The following is a 21,770-nucleotide window of genomic DNA, read 5'->3' as shown; positions in this document are numbered from 1 at the left end:
CAGATCCCAAACTCTAGTGCACATTTTCCACAGATGAGCCAAGAATTATTTTAATAGTGGAATATTAATCTTAAGTTTGGTTTTAACAAACATTATAATTAGTTTTATATACATGCATATATAAATATTGTACACAATTTGTTATGCACAGTTTCACATATCCTGACTGTAACACATACGCACACTCACAGTAGGTTAGGCAACGGGAGCTGGAGGAGGTATTTGATTTGTACATCTCCTCCCCTGCGTTTAAGAGCACAAAGGCTTGAATAGGCCCAGATCTGTTGCTATTGTTCTCTTGGGGGCCAGTGCTGTGATGGGCCACAGATGGGCCGCTCTGTGCCTGCTCCTCCTGTGTGACCGTAACTCGTCCAGCGTGACACCCAACAGCTGGATGACCATCAGCCAACACTAATCACCCGCCAACATGCTCTGAGCATGACCTGCACTCTGCCACACCAATACGTCATTAACAAACATTACACGTGAATGCATAAATACTTGTATTTAACAAAGAAACATTAAACGGATGTGACAATTTTTTGTTAGGAAAAAATTTGGTTTTCGTCGATAAATATAACAATGTTAATGATAATAACCATAGTGTGTGCTGAGCAGCAATTCAGCATATTAGAATGATATCTGAAGGATCATGTGACACTGAAGATTGGAGTAATGATGCTGAAAACTGGACATAATAAGTGCATTGTATTAAATGATTAATATAAATAAAGGTACATAGTTAAGGATGTTAAATATAAACTGGGTCCCAAACATTTTTGGTTTTATTGTTGTTGTTGAAGCAGCATCTGTTCATAGTCTCTCTTTCCGCGACAAGCTCACAAACCTATTATTAAAAATTGTGTAATTTTATTCATTTATCTATTCAGTTAAGTTCAGCTTTGCTCTTAGATTTATGTTGTCGGAATCATGTTTTATTTCTTAAATGTTTTCAATGAAATGTGTTAAAAATGCAGTTCGCCAGCAGGCTTCAGTTCAGATCTCTAATGTGAATGAAGCTGTGATTCAGATTCAGATCAAACAGCTCGACAATGATTTACTCACACTATGAGCAAAGCGAATGAAATGCTTTAATGAAAAATAGGAGCTTCCTGACAATACGTATATCACCCGCTTTAATGTAAAACAGGCTACAACTCAACAGACAATAAAGATTTCACTCACTGTAAATACAAGCCATCCAATTTAACAGATTTCGCTCTCTGTAAAGCAGTGAATGTGATTAGCAAGAGTTTATGTGCTCTCATTAAGATTTCCGAATCACTGTCAAGTTCCTGTGACAACACATTTTTAATTCTGTATCGGACCTTTGTAAAGTTTTGCTGTTTTTCATGCAATATGAAATGTGAGGTTACATTTATCATGCATGTGTGGTTTGGTGTTCGTAATGTAAGTTTGGTCATGTGGGTTCCATGGAAACAGTAGTTTCCATTCTCATGAAGGTTTTTAAGTTATAAATGGACTTCTGTTTGAAAAACAAAATGCATGTTATTCTTTGTGTTCTCTTTATACCACTTTCATGACACCTCACATCTGGTCCTGCTCAGGTCCATGGCTCAGTGGGAGAGCCCTGGTGGTTATGGGTGGAGGATCCGATCAACGACCACATCTACCACTCGGAGTACTTCCTTCTGCATAAGAAACAGGTAAATATACATGCACATCTGCTGACACGAGCAAACCCAAAAGTATGTACCGTAATACCAGATCACAGCATGAAGAACGAAACTACAAGAGTTGCTTTGGCAACTAACGGAAAATAAGTGTAAGTATTAAAGTGAGTAAATATGTGATTAAATTATGGCTAAAAAAAAAAGAAAGAAAGAGGCATATAGTACAATTTCTAATACTAAAATAACAAATATAAAAATTAGCTAATCAATACATATTAATAAATACTATAACAAGCATATAATAATGTTAATATATTTGCGAATCCTCTAATTAAACTGCAAGTATAATTAGATTTTGTAAAGGATGGAGATTCGATTAATGACGGTATATGTGGTTCTTTAATGAAGACGGCACGTCACACAATGTCATACAGTAAGCAAGATGCAATGTGGTGTGTGTTTCTAATCGTGTTTTCTCTCTGGCGCTGTCAGGTTGTGAGTGGAGAGCCCCAGCAGGTGGTCTTCACTATACCCATCTTCGAGCCCATGCCTTCTCAGTATTACATCCGAGCCGTGTCTGACCGCTGGCTGGGCTCTGAAGCTGTGTGCATCATCAACTTCCAGCATCTCATCCTGCCTGAAAGACACCCGCCACACACAGGTGCGTCCCATACACACACACACACACACGTCAAGCTGTAAACAACTTTGTCCTTCGATTACTTTATTTGTTATGTGGGACGAATTACTTGAAGTTTTTATGAAACCGTGATATTTTTGTTGAGATACAATTTTGTATTCATATTGTAAAATTGTCAATTAAGTTTTGGTAATTTGTTGTGTGTTTTTTGTAATTTGTATTAGTTTTTACTTGGTTTACTTTTAAATATTTTATATGGTTTTGTAGTACATGAAGTTAAATGGAAATGTTATATATATATTTATACACAGTCTATGATTCACTATAAAGACCATTCATTCACCAGTGGTGATTTTTACAACATTAGAACTTTACCATCCCAGATTTGTTTTAGCTTTTTTTTTTTTTTTTTTGGCAAAATCATACAGTGTGCACCAGACTGTAGTTTATGAGATTTTTTCAGAATGCGCCAGAATAAAGTTGCACATCCAGGTAGTGCCCCTCAATAAGTGGCACAATTTGAGATCTCAGTTATCAATTATGTGCTGAAGTGTAAGCTTAAAAAAAATAAATCTAGATTTTTAATTTATTTTTTGTCATTTATGGTTCCATAAAGAATCTTTAACATCTTTAATAACCTAAAATGGTTCCTCCTTGGCTTCGCTGTGAAAACCTCTTTATTTTTTATGAGTGTGAGTGATAGTGTTGCTTGCTTTGCAGATGCCTTGTGTAGGCAACCACAGTGGTCCAAAAACCATGTTTGTGAAAACCACATGTGAAATAAACCTCAGGCTTCAGACTGGAGAAGCCATGCAGATGTTCTTTTGTAGATTACCATTCTCATTTGCTCCATCTTCATTCCAGAGCTCTTGGATCTTCAGCCGCTGCCTGTGACTGCATTGGGAAACCGGGAGTATGAGAGTCTGTACAAGTTCACGCACTTTAATCCCATTCAGACGCAGATCTTCCATACACTCTACCACACAGACACCAACGTCCTGCTGGGGGCCCCCACTGGCTCCGGCAAAACCATCGCTGCAGAGATGGCCATGTTCAGGGTCTTCAACAAGTACCCCACCTCCAAGGTCTGAACCTCTGCCATCTGTTAGGGTTTAGTTTTAGTTCTTTTATTCGATGGTCTAACCGGCATGCATCTGTGTGAGCAGGTGGTCTACATTGCTCCTCTCAAAGCTCTGGTCCGAGAGAGGATTGAGGACTGGAAGGTCAGAATAGAAGAGAAACTTGGGAGAAAGTGAGAGTGTTTATAGATTCTTCAGGCAAATATGTATCTGTTATTATACCCTGACCTTTATTTGCTCATTATCATAAACTCTCTCTCTAGGGTGGTTGAGTTAACAGGTGACGTTACTCCAGACATGCGAGCTATTGCGCAGGCTGACCTGATCGTCACCACTCCAGAGAAATGGGATGGAGTCAGCCGCAGCTGGCAGAACCGCAGCTATGTGCAGAAAGTGGCTATTCTCATCATAGACGAGATCCATCTTCTAGGTTAGAGGCTCCGGCAAAGTTATTTTTTATTCTTCGCTTGGGGTAAAAAGAAGTTCAAAGTACCTGAACAGCCCTGAACAACCTGAACAAAGTCACCTACGCTGCTGGGAGTGGTGCTTAGATGAAATATGTGCTGCCGGTTTTCCTCTAAATAATAAAATGAACACCTATAGAATGACAGTGGTGAGAAAGCAGCAGTTAAGAAAGCATGTAATCATAGCGATGTGCATATGCTTGCACCAGCTTTATAATTTGGCACTCCAGTCATTTCACTTATTTTTATTTGCACATTATACAATAGATGTTTTAAAGCAAGCATCTTTACAAAATTAAGAAACTCCCAATCGCAAAGATTCCTATTGAAATGAATGGAATTGGAGCAAATTCCAGCTGGCATGTTTCACTTGGCTTTCCCAGAGGAGTGGAAGCTATTAGGCTGCATTTACACTGCAGGGCTTGATGCCCAAATCCGATTTTCTGACTATATCCGATTTTTTTGACGACCCGCTTACATCATCTTTTAAAAGTGACCTGTATCTGATTTTTGCTTTTACATTATACACTGCTGAAACTACCAAACGTAGACGTTCTGACCCAGAAAATGAAATAAAACAGCATGAAATACAATGGATGCAGATGTAAATAAAATTATACAGTGCACGATATTGGGAAAAAATTACATTGCAATATTTTATTTTTCTGCGATATGAAATCTAATCAAATTTTTTCTTACAAACAAAAATGGGGTGAGCAGATTTACATTCTCATTTTAAATGATTATGACACCATCGTGTCAATTGATTAATATGCGCGAGGGAGAGAGAGCTCTCTCGCTCGCACTCTCTCTCTCTCGCTGACCTGTCAAAACTTTCACTCTGTGGTTAAGCTGTGCAATAAATCCGCGATTTACATTCGTCAAGGGCTGGGGAGCTGGTGGCCCGTACAGTTAATGAATAACGGATCAACTACGACAGCCTGCATCGCACATCCTGTGATGTGACTATTGTGGATTCGTACATCGCGATATCGATGCTTAAACGACACATCGTGCAGCCCTATTATACAGTGTTTTGCTTTCCACAATATTTTGAAAAGTCAACAAAAAAAAATTTAAATCAGCAAAACATTGGTCTCGTATGGCGGAGAAAAAAAGGAGAGCCCTTTATTTCTGTAACAACCCTGCATTTTTGCCCCATCTCTTCGCCCCAAAGACTTAAAAGACATGAAACCTCGGCATTGCTCCACTGTGTGTATCCTTCGTCCTTCATCTCGCCTATAATAAGTCATGTGATCTCAGTTGGTGGTGTCCACCTGAGTTGACGTCACTTTTTTAATGACGTACGGCTCGCATTTACTGGGGAATATCCGATTTTTCTGCTTACATGGCACACGCAAATGCACGTATCCGATTCATATCCGATTTATTACCACATATGAATGAGGCCTGAATCTGATCTGAGAACATCGGAATCCATGCGTTTTTTTCCTGCTTACACGTTCACCGGTCATATCCGATCTGTGCCACATTGGATTTGGGTCACTTGAACCATGCAGTGTAAATGGGGCCTTATAAACCACAAGTCCTGAACCTTGTGTCATTGGATAACAGTGATGATAACTACTAATATAAAAGTATGAAAAATTATATTGTCTTATTTTTGTCTGACACTGTTTTCTTCAACAGAGCAGCATATAGCTGAATCAAATTTGTTAAAATTGTTGAATTTTGCAACCTCGACACTTGTGTTATTGAACTGAGTTGAATCAACATTGAACTGACTCAAGCTGAAAAATGCTAGTACTATCTTCAGTGCGTATCGCTGAATTGAACTTGTTTTATAATTGCTGAACTTTACACAGTAATTGAGAACTGAACTGATTCAACACTCTGAAGCTGAATTATGACTGTCCTCATTTTAGAGCTTCATTGTTTATTACTGTAAAGCTGCCTTAAAACAATCTATTGTACAAAGCGTTATATGAATAAAGGTGACTTTATTTGACAAATGTAACCTTTTGTTTGACTTCACAGGTGAGGACAGAGGGCCGGTTCTAGAGGTCATTGTGTCCAGAACCAACTTTATCTCATCCCACACATCGAAACAAGTGCGAGTAGTGGGACTCTCGACCGCGCTGGCTAATGCACGGGATCTCGCCGACTGGCTGGGCATCGGACAGGTTCGAAATTCACAGCAATACACAACCTGCATCCATTAGCTCAGCTCAGCTTTCACTTACATGTACTCTTTTAACGCCACATCACTGTCTATTACATTTGATGAGAGACGGATCGCTTTTGGAGTCCATCCATAGACTGTTATATATGGGCAAATTAATATTTTCAGGATCAGTGCTCCTACCTCTTCTCGGGTTTGATGTGATTTACATACGATTCACGGCAATTCAAATCAAGCAAAAAAAAATGATTGGCCCTGGTAAATGGTATATTTAAGGTTGGATGTAATGGATTGGTCTTGTTTCGGTGGAATCATGCTTCACTTGCACCCATAATGATTAGGGATGAAGTCAAAAGAGTAGAATAACGATATTATTTGTAACCTTGTACTAACGGTACCGTCGTTTTCATCCTGTTTCCATTACAGAACATTCTGTCAGCCATTCTGCATATAAATGCATACGTGTGCACATACGAGCACGCAAGGGTCTATAAATACGCAGCACCCTTCTCCCAGCGTGTAGCAGCATGTTGGCACTGTGGCCGCATCAGGACAGACTGCAGTGGTTGTGTAAACGTTGTTTTACTATTGCTGAAATGTCACCCTGCTAGACAGACGGGGAAGGAAGGGCTGGGGGTCTCCATAAATCTGACGTGTGCTGTTTGGACTGAGGCGCGTCTCTAGCTGCCCAATCCATTATCCAGCCCTTTAAATATGTGCACACACGCACCCGGGCCCGGGCCACTTGTGTGAGAGCGCAGTTGTGGGACAGGGGACAATGACAGGCTGTAATTGCCCCCAGATGAGCCACTCTGTCAGGCACACAGCCAGCTGGACACTCCATCTCTCGCTTTATTACTGTCTTTCTTTGAATTTTCTCGCTTTCTGGGCCTGTTTTTCTTGCTCTGTTTTGTGGCCCGTCCTTATTCATCTCTCCCTATGTCTCTTCAGGTGGGACTGTTTAATTTCCGGCCCTCTGTTCGCCCAGTGCCGCTGGAGGTTCACATCCAGGGCTTTCCGGGGCAACATTATTGCCCTCGCATGGCCAGCATGAACAAACCAGTCTTCCAAGGTACAGTACTACAGGAACATGCTCACACATTGAAGGAGATGATCATGCAAAAAAAAATCCTGTAGTTAGGATGTGCATTTTTTTCATGACCAATATCCGAATCGGCTGATAATTGGTTTAAATGTAAATATCGCCATCGGCCCGATATGAAAAATTATACTGATATGTCTTGCCTATAAGAGGAATACATTAACTCAGCATTGAGGCTAATTCTTAAAGCAAAGTTTTGTCTGAATGGTGATTGGATTCACTGTTTTTGGATCACTTTTTTTAAACTGAGAATGTATGTACAGATTTTTTTTATTTATTTTTTTATACTTAAGTATTGAAAGCATAAGTACAAGTAAATGCAAAATGGAAAAGAAGCATATATATATATATATATATATATATATATATATATATATATATATATATATATATATATATATATATATATATATATATATATATATATATATAATGTACATAAGATTTTGTTCAGTTTTAACTCTTTTTATCCATTTTATATTTTTGAATAAGAATAAGAAGCACTTCTACTGTAGTTAGTGTCTTTCATTCTAACATAAGAAAGCATTTCTGGAATCTGCATCTGAAAAAGCATTTAGGTGTATTTACAGTTTATGTATCTCAGAGGGGGCAGGGATGCATTTAACCTGCAGTTGCAGATGGATAAATAATGTTGTGGTTTTATCGTAAAACGTTGAATACTGATATTTTAAATAATTTAAAACATGAACAAAAACGTCTAAATTTGAAAATTAAAACTTCCAGTAGGTGGCAACAAGTGACTGTTAATGAGTGAGTCATTGAGATTCAACTGATTCATTCAAATAGCTGAATCATTCAGAAACAAAGCATTGGACTGTGTTAATGAGGATCACTTGTTTGCACATGAGCAAAGGTATTTTTAGGATTCAGACCACTGATTCGTCAAACCTGCTTTCCTGCAGTCTGTGTTCTTCAGACTATTTTGTAGTAGGTAACGACTATACTTAGGGGAAATGTATTAGAGCGAAAGTATACATTTTAATTAGGAATTATAGTAAAAGTAAAAGTTGGCTGAGATATAAAAACTCAAGTAAAATACAGATACTCCCCAAAAAATACTTATGTACTGTAATAAAGTATTATTACTTCATTGCAATACACCACTGAATTTCGTAGGGGGCCATGTTGGCCTACTTCTAATCACATGAAAGCAAAATACACAAATAATATTTAGACCGTTTCTGATCAAATAAAGCAGTTATTGATTTAAAGGTCAGAAGCTACAGCTTACATGGAAAAATATAAAATAAATCACAAACATGACACTTAAATAATTATATATAATACTGATTTATACATTATGTTTAATCATGTAAATGAGTTGAAAATTATCGGATATTGGCAAATTTAATAATGTGTTAAAATGTGAAGAAAGTGACTTTTTGCAGACTGTGATTTTACCACAGTATTAACAACAAAATAGCATAAAGACATTGTAAGACATGTTTTATATTTTCATTTTTTAATTGATTTAATATCTCTCGTCTGACTACTATAATCGAGTTCTTGATATTGTTTTACTCTTTCATAGATCTTCTATAAAGGATTTTATATTTTGTTGTTAGATCAATTGAAAACACAATTTCATTAGTTCTAGTTTTCAACTTTTCATTCACATCATAAAAGTTTACTCAACTCTGAACATTTCTGTTTCTTAAACCCGTAGAAATGCTAAAATGATCCATGCTCATGAGCTTCAGAAGGAACAGTATGAACATTTTTCTCGATTTGTTCACTGCTCGTTTGTCATCATTGTCAGATTGTATTGTTGATTTTCAGTTTGCTATTAGAACACCCTCTGGCCAACAGTTATGGAGGTTTTAGTCCTTTCCATTCAAGTACAGTAGATGGGAGCTGAAATTTTATTCATAAATAACAGATGACCTAGAGATGTTACCATGATATGGCCACCAGGTTCAGACAAATTACTAAGAATTATTGGTAAAAATTTGACTTGCAGTTTTCTTATTTCTCTTGTATTTTGACTTTTTGTTTAGATCTTTAATGCATTTTGATTGCCACATCCACAGCTGGATTATGATCTCAGTCTGACTCTGTATTTCCACTGTCCTGCAGCCATCCGCACACATTCTCCTGCTAAACCGGTCCTCATATTTGTGTCTTCGCGCCGCCAGACTCGGCTCACGGCTCTGGACCTCATTGCGTTTCTGGCTACAGAAGACGACCCCAAACAGTGGCTCCACCAGGACGAGAGAGAGGTCAGAAGTCATTGTATTAACTAATGAGTAAATGCATCACTTTTTCAATTTACATCAAAAGATATGGGCTCATTTTTCAATAACACAATCAAGGAATCGGAACGAGAGTAAGGTGCTCAGCAGGTTTGTATTATAACAAAAAGGGTGTTAATGTTCTAGTTCTGCTTTTCTGCATTGCTTTTTGTCGTAAACTAGAATAGAGCGTGCAAAATAAAAATATTGTAAACCCAGCATATTGCTTTATTGGTCTGAAAGAGACGGAAAGAGTCAAAGCAAGATGAGGAGAGAAAGAGTTATGCAAAAGTGTAGCGAGCAGTGTAATTAACATATGAACTATTATTATTTGCACCAAACACAATTTAATAGTAACCTTTAATAATAACAATTTGGTTAGGATGGTGTGTTTTCCGAATATTGTGCTTAATCTAGGTTAACTTAAAATGATAAATGTGACCCTTGGCCATTAAGTGTCCATTTATACATCATGTGAAATCTGACTAAATAAGCTTTCCATCGATGTATGCTTTGTTAGGAGGACAATATTTGGCTGAGATGCCATTATTAGAAAATCCTGAATCTGAGGAAGCAGTGTGTGATTAGGACTTACACTTTTTCTGCTTCCTCTTACTCTTCTTGCTCAGTATGCTCTCGGTCTCAGAGCAGATTCTAGTACAAAAGCCTGTGTCATCTCTCATTCAATTCCTCTTTCCGTTCCACTGCGTGCCTTCAGATTATTTCAAGATGTGAACAAACAGCTTTTTTCTGCTCACCATTACAGATGTGTGCTAATATTTTCAAAGCACTCGATTAGAGAGCTAGTCAGGAAAAAAACAAAAGGAATGGTTTTCTCGTCCCAATCACAAAGTAATCACATACAAATTGCAGCCTTACGGAGGTGATAATTTCTTTAATAGTATACACATGATATACACACGTTCAAACAGCACAGAGAGCAGAAATGCATCTTTAATGTGTTTGCTTGAGCACATACACACAGGAAACTGCCTTCTAATGTGTAGTGCAGAGGTCACTAATTAATGAACCGCAGTCCAGATTAAGACCCCAGACTTGTTCCAATCGTACTGCAAATTATGTATCATTATATATATATATATATATATATATATATATATATATATATATATATAAACATGGCAGTTTTTATGTTCTCCCCACAGAGAAAATGTTGCATCTAAAAAGGTGCATTTCACATGTGTTTACTAAACTTTGTATATATAAATAAATTAAATAATAAATAAATAACATATTTTAATTAAATTGGTAGTGTCAAATACAATATTAAACAGCCAGATTTAGAAAAATATAAGCATAAGCAATATAAGCTTTTACTATTATCAATAAAACATTGAAGAAATGTTGTGTGATTAAACCTTAAAAAAATTAATGTTAGTTTTTTTTTTTTTTTTTTTTTTTTTTTTTGTGGTAGGATATATACATTCTACTGAACAATGGTAATACATATCTGGCAAATACTTGTCTTTAAACCGGACTTTTATTTTGACGGGTTGACGTGTTCTGACGTCTTTACAGTTCTGTGTATGTGATGTGACGCTAGTTTTACTCAAATCAAACGGTCAAATGCTCATAAAGTTACTGTCAGAGCAGTACGCTGAAATTACCGGAGTGTCACGCGCGCTTCAGTGTGTGTAAATAAACGAAGAAGCGCTTCTGCGCCATTCATTAACAGAGACAAGCAGAACATGCAGGATTCATATTTAAATAGACTGCCCCGGCTTAATATTTCCATATATTAGTCCATATCGTGATTTGATGTAAGTGCAATGACCTATTTTTGATTAATTCATTCATAATTTGGCAAATTCCTTGCCATTCCGTAAATTCTGTAAATTCCGTTTTTATGACTGGATTCCGCGATTCCCTCCGTGTTTTCTGCATCGCGGAAATCATAGGGCCCTAGTTGTGGTATGCCAGCTCTATCTTGCAATGGACACACTTCACGACGTTCTTTTCTCTTTACGTTTGCCTGCGCCCTCAATTTAACACTGCTGACTCCTTGCAGTATGAGATCTCCGACTCAGCGGTTGTGTCACCTTCCGCTTTGTGGGTGACTTAACGCGTTGTGTCCACTGATCTATATATATAACTATATCATAGATCAGTGGTTGTGTCGCATTAAAATAAATCATTGCGAGAGAACCTGACGTGAGATTTAAAATAAATTAAAAGAGGCTTCGAGGCAGAGGAATTTGCCTCGATCATTTTTTGTAAACGAGTTACTCAAGGAATCGTTTCAGCCCGAGTTCAGAGGTTAAGATATTTTAGATTTAGTCCGAGAGCTCTCAGTCGCTCTATTGAAACTGTGTGTACGGTACCGTATACTGTCTTCTGGGTCTGGTTCACTGCTGGAAAGGGTTCAAAATTCAAATTTCTGAAATAATTGGTATTTTATTTTATTTTTATTTTTATTTTTTGTCTTGTGGACTATATGTAAACATATTTTATGTAAAATATCTTACTCAGGACAGTACAAACTGGCATAAAAAAGGACATGCATTTAGTTAGTAGTGATCTCTCTTATTTTGTTAAAATGATTTACAGTTGCACAATTTCTGCAAGGGGTTCCCAAACTTTCGCATGCCACTGTATATGTTATTAGTGTCCCAAACTAACAAGGTTAGAATTTTCTGCCTTTTAGAATTTCAAATCAGACCAAAAAATAAATAAATAAATAAATAATGCAAATTGTTAGTTATCAATAGGCTTTATGGAGTGAACTGATTCACCAAGGTTAGGGCTGCTTCACACAGAACAGGGTTTTGCATTCCACTTTGGGATTGACTCTGGATTCCCAATAGCTCAGAGTTAAAGAATCAGTTGATGTAGAATTGATTCTATAGTGGATCCTGTATGCAACAATACATGCTGAATCTTCCAGTCTGATTCTTAAGGGGATAGTTCACCTGCACTTTTTTAAAAGAGCTGTTCCTCTCATGAATGCAGATTTGTGTAAAACTGGTTTGACTCAAGCATTTATGTGACAGATACTGATGTTAGTGGCCTATTTTTCTTCTATTACACAGACTGTGTGTAAAGGCATGCAGCCCCATAAAACATGTTAATGCCTGTCTTTTATGAGCCTACCCTGTTAAAGACCCAATAAAAGACATCACACATGTAACAAGCAGAGAATAGAGGAAGACTGCTGTTTATACTTAGAGATAGAATTCAAGTCTGGTTTAAAAGAGTTCAGCCAATTCAAATTCTCTCATTATTTATTTGCCCCCATTATTATTATTCATCACTTTTTACAAACTCAAGGTGGCTTTACAAGTTACAAATATACTACTGTCAGAAGCTTAGGGTAAATTATGTATGTATGTTTTTATCATTTTAATCAGCAGCAGTACATTAAGCTGTGCAGTGACAGTAAAGACATTTGTTATCAATGTTATATGTGTATAAAACATTTATTCTACATTCATAGTATCCTTTTTTTTTACTGTGAACTGCTATTTTGTGCAAAAGATGCTCTTTTAAGATTCTTCAAAATGTCTTTCTTTTTTTGTAAATAAAATAATTTTACAAAGTTTGAAACAACATGTGTGCGAGTGAATAATGTCAGCACTTTTATTTTTGGATGAGCTGTTGCTCAGCGCAGGCCTGCAGCAGTGAGGTTGATGTGCTGATAGCTCCAGCGTCCTGGCTGTGTGTTCCAGTGATATACGGGGCGTCCCGCTGTTTCACTGCACTGAAGCGTGTAACGACCTGAAACCCTGCTGTCTGAGTGACAGCCGGCTGCCGTTAGCCGTCCATCTAACAGCACTTCCCTCTGTTTCCACTGTTGCCCATCCTAACATTTCCATCTCTTTTCTTCTGAAGAAAGTGCATAGCTTCTGCCAGGGTTTCTAACGTCTGTGTCCTGTTAGATGGACGATATCATCGGCACTATAAGAGAGTCGAACCTGAAGCTGACCCTGGCGTTTGGGATCGGGATGCATCATGCTGGACTTCACGAGCGAGACAGGAAGACGGTGGAGGAGCTGTTCGTCAACTGTAAGATCCAGGTGAGGCGCTGTTAGGTGATGTGTGGTTCACCAGCAGATCGACCATTCCCACACTGATCCCCAAAGAAAGGCGAGTAAATTGAATATAGGAACTATTCTGTGGGAAATAGCTGTCAGCTGAGAGATTATATAATTATACTCATTAATATACTCATGGAGAACTTTTTTGGCCATTTTAGAGTGATGAGAGATGAATCTTCATAGGCCTGGCTGTAAAATGTTGATATACCGTATTTTCCGGACTATAAGTTGCACTTTTTTTTTCATAGTTTGGCTGGTCCTGCGACTTATAGTCAGGTGCGACTTATTTATCAAAATAAATTTGACATGAACCAAGAGAAATTAACTAAGATAAATATACTAAGAGAAATGAATAAGAGAAAACATTACCGTCTCCAGCCCCCAGAGGGCGCTCTATGCTGCTCAGTGCTCCTGTAGTCTACACTGAAAACATAGAGCGCCCTCTCGTGGCTGGAGACGGTAATGCTTTCTCTTGGTTCTTGGTTCTAAATAAATGCGACTTATAGTCCGGTGCGACTTATATATGTTTTTTTTCCTCATCATGACGTATTTTTGGACTGATGTGACTTATACTCAGGTGCGACTTATAGTCCGAAAAATATGGTAATGCAAATGTGATATTTCACACATCAGTATTATAGCGGTGCAAAAACAATTTAGCATGTGAAGCACTTCTAAATTTCAGATACCACAGGCCCTCGACGGATAGGAGTCTCTGCGAATTGTGGTTTAAAATAACTGTTTTCTATTTGAAAAGTGAAAAAACAAAACAAATTATATGTATTTAAATACATTTAAAATGTAATTTATTCCTGTGAGGCAACGCTGAAATTTTTGCATCATGCATCAGTCTTCTTTGACTTTTCTCTAAGGTGTTAATTGCAACTAGCACACTAGCGTGGGGCGTCAACTTCCCTGCTCACCTGGTGATCGTGAAGGGCACAGAATACTATGACGGAAAGACCCGCCGCTACGTGGATTACCCTATAACAGGTAACATCTGTTTTTATGTGTGTGTGTGTGTGTGTGTTTTTTCGCTGACTCATTGTCATTCCCATTTCAGATGTTCTTCAGATGATGGGTCGAGCAGGGCGACCGCAGTTCGATGACCAGGGCAAGGCTGTCATCCTTGTGCACGACATCAAGAAGGACTTCTATAAGAAGTTCTTGTACGAGCCGTTCCCCGTGGAGTCTAGGTGTGTATAAAACTATAAATCTCCCTGTTTGGTGTTCGTCCTCTGATAATGACACACAGGGTGTCTCTCCTGTGTATCTGCAGTCTTCTGAGCGTGCTCTCGGACCACTTGAATGCAGAAATTGCAGCAGGCACAGTCACCTCAAAACAAGACGCCATGGATTACATCACCTGGACGTACTTCTTCCGCAGGCTGGTCATGAACCCCAGGTACTGCACTTGCATCACTCACAGCATTTACTGTGAAGATTTAGACTGCATTAGGTATCATTAATTAACAATGAACAATATGGACTTTTACTAATCTTGCTGTAATAAATCACTGCATGCTTTCATAACCATGCTGTCCCAACGTTAACCAATTAGACCTCAAGGAACCATCCAACACAGCAGCATAAATCTACCATCATCTAGATTAAAGATAATATACCATCTTTATTTTTTATCATTGCTGTCACTTACAAGTACTCTGGTAGATGATGTATTTTTAATGGTTGCACTTTATTTCGCTGTGTCCTTGTTCATGTAATTATTCATTTAAGTGCAGAGTAATAATAGTTAACTACTTGTACTTACTATATGATAAGGGTTTGGTATAGGGTTGCATTAAATAATGCATAATTTTTACGATTACGATCACGATTAATCGCATACAAAAATAAAAGTTAGTTTTCACAATAAATGTGTGTGAACAGTATATATTTATGTGTATTTAAAAATATACACAAGTGCACATTAAAAAAAAAAAAAAAAAAAATATATATATATGTTATGTAAAAACACAAAATAAAAAAGACTTTTATTTTGGATGCAATAAATCTTTATTAATTTATTAGATAGCACTAATAATTTATTGTTAAATGTAACATGTAACAAGGAGATGGTAAAATAAAGAATTTAATCTGCGTCATTTTATTACTTTGGCCATAAAAAAGCTTGTGTGTACACTGTATGTGTGTGTGTGTGTGTGTGTGTGTGTGTGTGTGTGTGTGTGTTCCCTTTCCTTTTTTTTTTTTTAAAGAACCATTACCACATGCACATAATGTATGTGTTTTGCTATCTAGAGGTTGCAGTAAGTGGCTCTTCAAAAAAGCAGATAGAAAATAGTCTGGCTCAATATCTTAAATAGACAAGAAAATGTTGAATTATATTTTATTAATTGGCCTAGTGGGAAGTCCGAGCTGTTGGGTGAAAGCGCAGTGACTCGACTGCAGCACAAGACAGAAAAACATCCACAGGACTCATTACTTACTGTGTTTCCATGGCAACATCATCCCTGGCCACAGTTCAGCCCCGACAGTTTACACCTCCATCACAAAACAAGGGGCGAAAGATCACACACACACACACACACACACACACACCAGCCTGGCAGGGTCACACAGGGCAGCTCAGACGTCTGCGATGAACAGGAGAAGATGATTCCAGAACATTCGACTGACATTTGCGCTCCTGTCAGGACACATTAAACACAAAGACCTGTCTGTGCCCTCTCTCTCACTGCCTGAAAACACACTCTCATGACTGAGGTAATCAGACTCTTCATATGGGCCAGATTCTCCACTTGTACATCTCGATTTTCCCCCTGAAGTCCACTTGTAATTTGACCTGTGTTCTTCGTGTCTATTTTTACACCCTTTTCTCTGACCTTACAGTTAAACAAACTGTTTTTGCAAAGGAACCTTGAAGATCATGTAAATTATAAGTCAATTACTGCCAGTCTTATTGCTAAAGAGTGAACAGGTGTTTTTGTGTGGATGCGGGCAGTTACATGCTAATTGTTGGGATGCCTTTATGGCATGGGAGTTAAGTTTCAACAGCTCGTCTGTTTTTAGTACTTGAGCAAGAAAGCTTTGAGTCTTCATAATACCGTCCATGTGATTAAATCAAGGTTTTTTTTTATGTATATATATGTGTTTATTTCATTTTAGTTTCTGCTTTTAAAGTCTTTATTTTATTTTTACACAAATTAAGAACTTAAAATGTCTAAAATCAAAGCAAATCTTACATTCATAAATGGCATTAAATATTGCATGAATAGCAAAATATGATTATCTTCCTTAGTTTTGTTGTTTGTCAATCACAAAAGTGCATGTAGTTCTTGTTCTCTGAGACATTAAACAAGATTTAATGAGTTTATGATTAAAACAAGAACAGATATCATGTAAATTGAATTAAGTAGATGTTTCTGAGCGCATTGGATGATATTTGTCCCTGTTTTAGTTCTAAGACTTCTTCTGTTATTTTGCTTTGCAGCTAAATGTTACCTTTGATTTAAGATATTTGCTCTGGAAACAAGAATACGGGTGACAAACACTGTTTGTTTTTTTGTTTTTCACAGTGAGATCATAAGGTGCTATTCATATTTATATTTAAATACAGCTATGTATATTTTCTTGTGCTTGGATGCAGAGTTATTTAAAACAGGAGTTTTTTTATTATTATTATTAATTCAAATGTAATGAGATCAGTAGAAAGTTGTATTTTTCAACTCTGAATTGTTGCTTATATAAATTAATGTGTGCTTAAGACATTGCATTTACAGAACATACAGACCTATTACGTTCCCTTCAGGTATTTCTCACATTTGCTTGGTAGAGAAAGGTTATTTAATTTTGGGGGTTTTTTTAGTCTTCAATTTAAAGAAATTGACATTTAAAGAAAACATGCAAAAGCCCTCCTGTTTAGTGAATAATGATCAGATGTGAGGGATGATCTTTGATTTCTCATTACGTTTTGTTCTTTACATGATATAACTCTGAAACAACACAACAGCATGTTTCCAGTAAGGTTGTATGTTAATAATAGAGCACACTAGCTCCATCAGTTTCATCAGGACTCATAAAGACCTCACTGACGGAGACAGGAGCTAAATTAATGGTTTAATCATCATATAGATGTTCACTACAGCACACACAACAAGCTGAAAGACTGAGGCTATTTTACACGTATAACACTAATCTTAACCATTCAAAATTAAAGAGGATCTTGTAGAATTAAGAGTTTGATTAACTATGAAAGCTCAGTTTGTTTTGAAAGAAATTGATACTTTTATTCAGCAAAGATGCATATCAAAAATGACAGTAAGGACTTTTACATTGTTACAGAATAGAGCATTCAGCTTCAGATAAATGTTGTTGTTTTTAACTCATCGAATCCTTGGGGAAAAAATTATCACAATTTCTTCCAAAAATATTAAGAAATGCAACTGTTTTCAACATTGATGATAATAAAAAAATTATATAGCAGCAAATCATCATATCAGAATGATTTCTGCAGATCATGTGACACTGAAGACTGGAGGAATGATGCTGAAAACACAGAAATAAATTAATTAGAAAGATCTTACTAAACTTCTGAACAGTAGTGTATGAGAGACAAATTATGAGAGCGATTGAAAATTTCTGTTTTTCATTCAATACAACCAAATAAATCACTTAAGAAAAAAAAGTATTATTTACAACACCAGTCTGCCAATACATTCTGTACTTTAATATACATAATGTGATTTATAACAAATCAAAAATGGGATTTAAAAATGAATACTCGCTTTTCACTTTTATTTCATCTGCAGTATGCATAATTGTGTGTTTTGATGATGGTGTTTAATGACACCAAATTATTGTATTTTTTCTTTGCTAATGCAATAACTGCTCTACATATAAGCTATGGTGTGTAGAACCTTCAGCTCTGCATATCCCAGAAGAAGTCCTAAAGACACAGCATCAAAATAATAATAATAATAAATGTCTAGTTTAAGGATGGGAACTACAGCCCTGTGGTTTTTTCTTAGCTAACTCCCAATGGGTTTGTTTAAGACCAGCTTTTGAACTGTCGAATAATAATTTGACGCTATGAAAAATTCAGAAAGATTCTGTAGACCTGTGGCCTTTGAGTAAAAGACATTTTCAATCTCTCTCTCTCTCTCTCTCTCTCTCTCTCTCTCTCTCTCTCACACACACACACACACACACACACACACACACACACATCCGGCAGTTACCTGCATGACACCTCACTCCACCTGTTAACTGGTTGGAGATTTTCACATTGTGCAACTGTGTACAAGCTGAAACTGGCTTTGTAAATTATCCTTCTGGACACAAAGCACTAAAGAATAGCAGTGTGTGTGTGTACATGGACATCTTTATTTACATGTCACCATGATGTGTTTTTGCTAATTATTAACACACACTGTTCATGTTTGTAATATTTCATTGCTTGAGTGCTAAAAAGTTAAAGTTTCTGCAAAATATTGGGTTTTTTTCTTGCTCACGGCAGGAGAAATGTTTGCCGTCACTCAGAATTAAGGAAGTGCATAGTTGTGTGTGGATCTCATGTGGTGGCTCTTAGAGCTTTGCTGAGCATGAAAGTGATTTTTGCTTTCCAGCAAACCTGGGAATAATCTGGCAGCGCAGTGTTGCTTTTCTGGAAGTGTTGCGAGTTTATATCTTGCAATTCTGACTTTATATCATGCAATTGCGAGAAAAAAGTTAAAATTCTGAGTTATAAATTCAGAATTGCAAGATATAAACTCGCAATTGCAAGTTAGAAAGTCAAAATTCTGTGATATAAACTCACAATTGCGAGAAGAAAAGTCAGAATTGCAAGTTTATATCTGCCAATTCTGACTTTATAACTCGCAACTGCGAGTTTGTATCACATGCAAGTTGAAATTGCATGTTATGAATTCAGAATTGCAAGATATGAGCTCAATATGAATCAATTGCGTGTTTATATCACAGTTCCGAATAAGTCACAATTGCGAGTTTATATCTCGCAGTTCTGAGGAAAAAAAGTCAGACTTGTGAGACGAAAAAGTCGCAACTACCTTATTTTAGTTTTTATTCATAGTTCGGAGTTCTTTTACTCAATACCACAGGGTTTTTCCTGCACTGAACATGTTATAGGGGCCGCCAAAACAAAAACAAAATTCCACTAAAGCTTAATTTGATCAGAGATTTATGAGCAATTAAAATGACTGCTGCACATGAGATAGCGCTAATGTTAACTGAGAGAGAGAAACAGCAGAGAGCCTCTCCCCGTGCACTCTCTCTCTATCTCTCTCTCTCTGTCTCTGTCTCTCTCTCTCTCTCTCTCTCTCTCTGTCTTCAAACTAAGTCCTTCCTCTCTGTCACTCAGACAAAAAACTAAAAATCAACTAATGTAATTACCGAATCCTTGTTTCATGTGGCGCATTTTATTATTATTATTATTTTTCTGATTTACCGGCTGGATGCAAAATTGCACTAAAAAAACATGTCACTTTATCATCTCTGGCATGCGATTCGCACATGCAGCTGACATAAACCACACTTTCAATTAACTAATAAAAATATATGCAGTGATGAAGCTTTTTTGATGTCCTGATGGCTGGGGTTAGCACACATCGTGTCCATGTCCGTTAATGTTCGAACAAGACCTAAGCACAAAGCAATTTGTTGTTATCTAGCTGCTAATTTTATTCATTCAATCTATGTTTTAAAAATGTATACAAATTTAGACAGTTAAATACATTTTTAATGCTACTCTGTAATTTTAATATGATTAAATACCTAAATAATTATCAGGTCTAGCAAAGAAGGATCTTATCTTACAAAGCTACGATGGCCAGTGGAAAAATCAAGGTATTTTATTTATTTATTTTGCAGAAAGGTAAGTAAGAGTGAGAGTAATTTGGAAGAGGTTGTGAAACTGAATAATTCTCAGTCTTCAGTTTTTTGCGAAACTGCTTGAGAAATTAAATTTTGTTTTATGTATATATATATAGAGAGAGAGAGTTTATTTTTAACCCCTTAGTATTTCTGTAAAATTTGCCTAAAATCCCCAAAGTATATTGCATGCTGTCCTTGAACCATATTGTGTATATGGCTGTTTTTGGTTTAATACAACTTTGAACACATTGAAAAAGAAAAAAATCTGCCTACAATTATTATTATTAATATTGTTTGGAATTTTTTTTTTTTTTTTTTTTTTTTTTTTTTTGTACACAGTTTAAGTAAACACTGCAGGTTATACACTGGAATGCAGTTTAATATGATTTGCCTTGAGGTGCTGTTTTTTATTCTATTTTATTTTATTTTTATTATTATTATTGTTAGTCTTTAAAATGAGACATACCTGCCAAGGTAAAAAAAATACACTTACATTCAAGATATATTCATATCTTATCCTATCAGAGATTCTTTAATAAATGATGCTGTTAGCTTGTTTTAAGGGTCTTTAGATGCTCTAGATCTGCATTATTAAAAATGCTCACAGTGTTGAAATATACTCAAGAAGAAGTTTTGTTGTTTTTACTATACAACCTATAAAATAAGTGGACATCATTTGATATACATTATTTATTCCTTCTGCTTTTATCTGCTCTCAGTTACTATAAATTGGATGACATCAGCCATGAAACCATTAACAAATACCTTTCAAACCTGGTGGAGAGGAGTCTGAGGGATCTGGAGTGTTCCTACTGCATGGAAATACAGGAGGTAAGAGTCTTTTATAATAATTAACTTGGTTATCACTAATAACCTGCTGTTTTCAGATATTACTACTGCATTATCATGAGAGTGTTGTGTGTAGAATGTGGACAGTGATGCAGAGGAATGAAGCTGAGAGTTGTTTCAGAAGTGTGTGTTTTTTGCTGGAGGACTGACCGAGTATTTCATCTCTGACCTGCTCACTGTACGGCTGTATCTTGACCTCTGGCGTCTTTTATTCAGGACGAGCAAACCATCGAGCCGCTGACGTACGGCCGCATCTCATCCTACTATTACCTGAAACACCAGACCATCCGCATGTTCAAAGAGCGTCTGAAGCCGGAGCTGCCCGTCCAAGAGCTGCTGGCCGTCCTGTCGGTGAGCAAACACTCATTCTGAAAGCATCCACTCTTTCCTCATGGATGCGTTCGGGGACGGTGCACTTTAAACACCAATGCATCACCACCTTCACTGGCCAACATCCTGACACCGTTAATGATTACTCCACGAGTTCAGTTCGGCTGGATACAGCTGAGCACTCACACACATAATTGCACCCCTAAGGGCTGGTGTGAAAATTAGCAGCTCTTTTCGTTCGCCCCATTAGAGTGCCGCCCCTCTCTCACTGATCGCGGCCATAATTGAGACATAAAGGCGTTTCACACTTCAGTGACGTCCTCACGACATGACATCTGTCTCATAGAGGCACTGCAGACCTGATGGAAACTCT

General features: G+C 37.0%; 1 protein-coding gene across 1 annotated transcript in view; it reads left to right on the top strand.

Annotated features, from left to right (window-relative positions):
• ascc3 (activating signal cointegrator 1 complex subunit 3) overlaps positions 1–21,770 on the top strand; it is a 184,131-nt gene that overhangs the window by 150,291 nt on the left and 12,070 nt on the right. Inside the window, exons 23-36 of the mRNA XM_026228825.1 lie at positions 1,569–1,667; positions 2,127–2,295; positions 3,139–3,359; positions 3,441–3,526; positions 3,617–3,783; positions 5,816–5,961; positions 6,912–7,032; positions 9,160–9,302; positions 13,211–13,348; positions 14,242–14,362; positions 14,433–14,565; positions 14,649–14,774; positions 20,938–21,049; positions 21,284–21,418. Coding sequence (XP_026084610.1) covers positions 1,569–1,667; positions 2,127–2,295; positions 3,139–3,359; positions 3,441–3,526; positions 3,617–3,783; positions 5,816–5,961; positions 6,912–7,032; positions 9,160–9,302; positions 13,211–13,348; positions 14,242–14,362; positions 14,433–14,565; positions 14,649–14,774; positions 20,938–21,049; positions 21,284–21,418 — 1,917 coding nt within the window. The remainder of the gene's footprint in view (positions 1–1,568; positions 1,668–2,126; positions 2,296–3,138; positions 3,360–3,440; positions 3,527–3,616; positions 3,784–5,815; positions 5,962–6,911; positions 7,033–9,159; positions 9,303–13,210; positions 13,349–14,241; positions 14,363–14,432; positions 14,566–14,648; positions 14,775–20,937; positions 21,050–21,283; positions 21,419–21,770) is intronic.

This window comes from Carassius auratus, chromosome 41 (assembly GCF_003368295.1).
Source record: "Carassius auratus strain Wakin chromosome 41, ASM336829v1, whole genome shotgun sequence".
Taxonomy (NCBI): Eukaryota; Metazoa; Chordata; class Actinopteri; order Cypriniformes; family Cyprinidae; genus Carassius; species Carassius auratus.
This window is presented reverse-complemented; position numbering and strand designations above follow the sequence as displayed.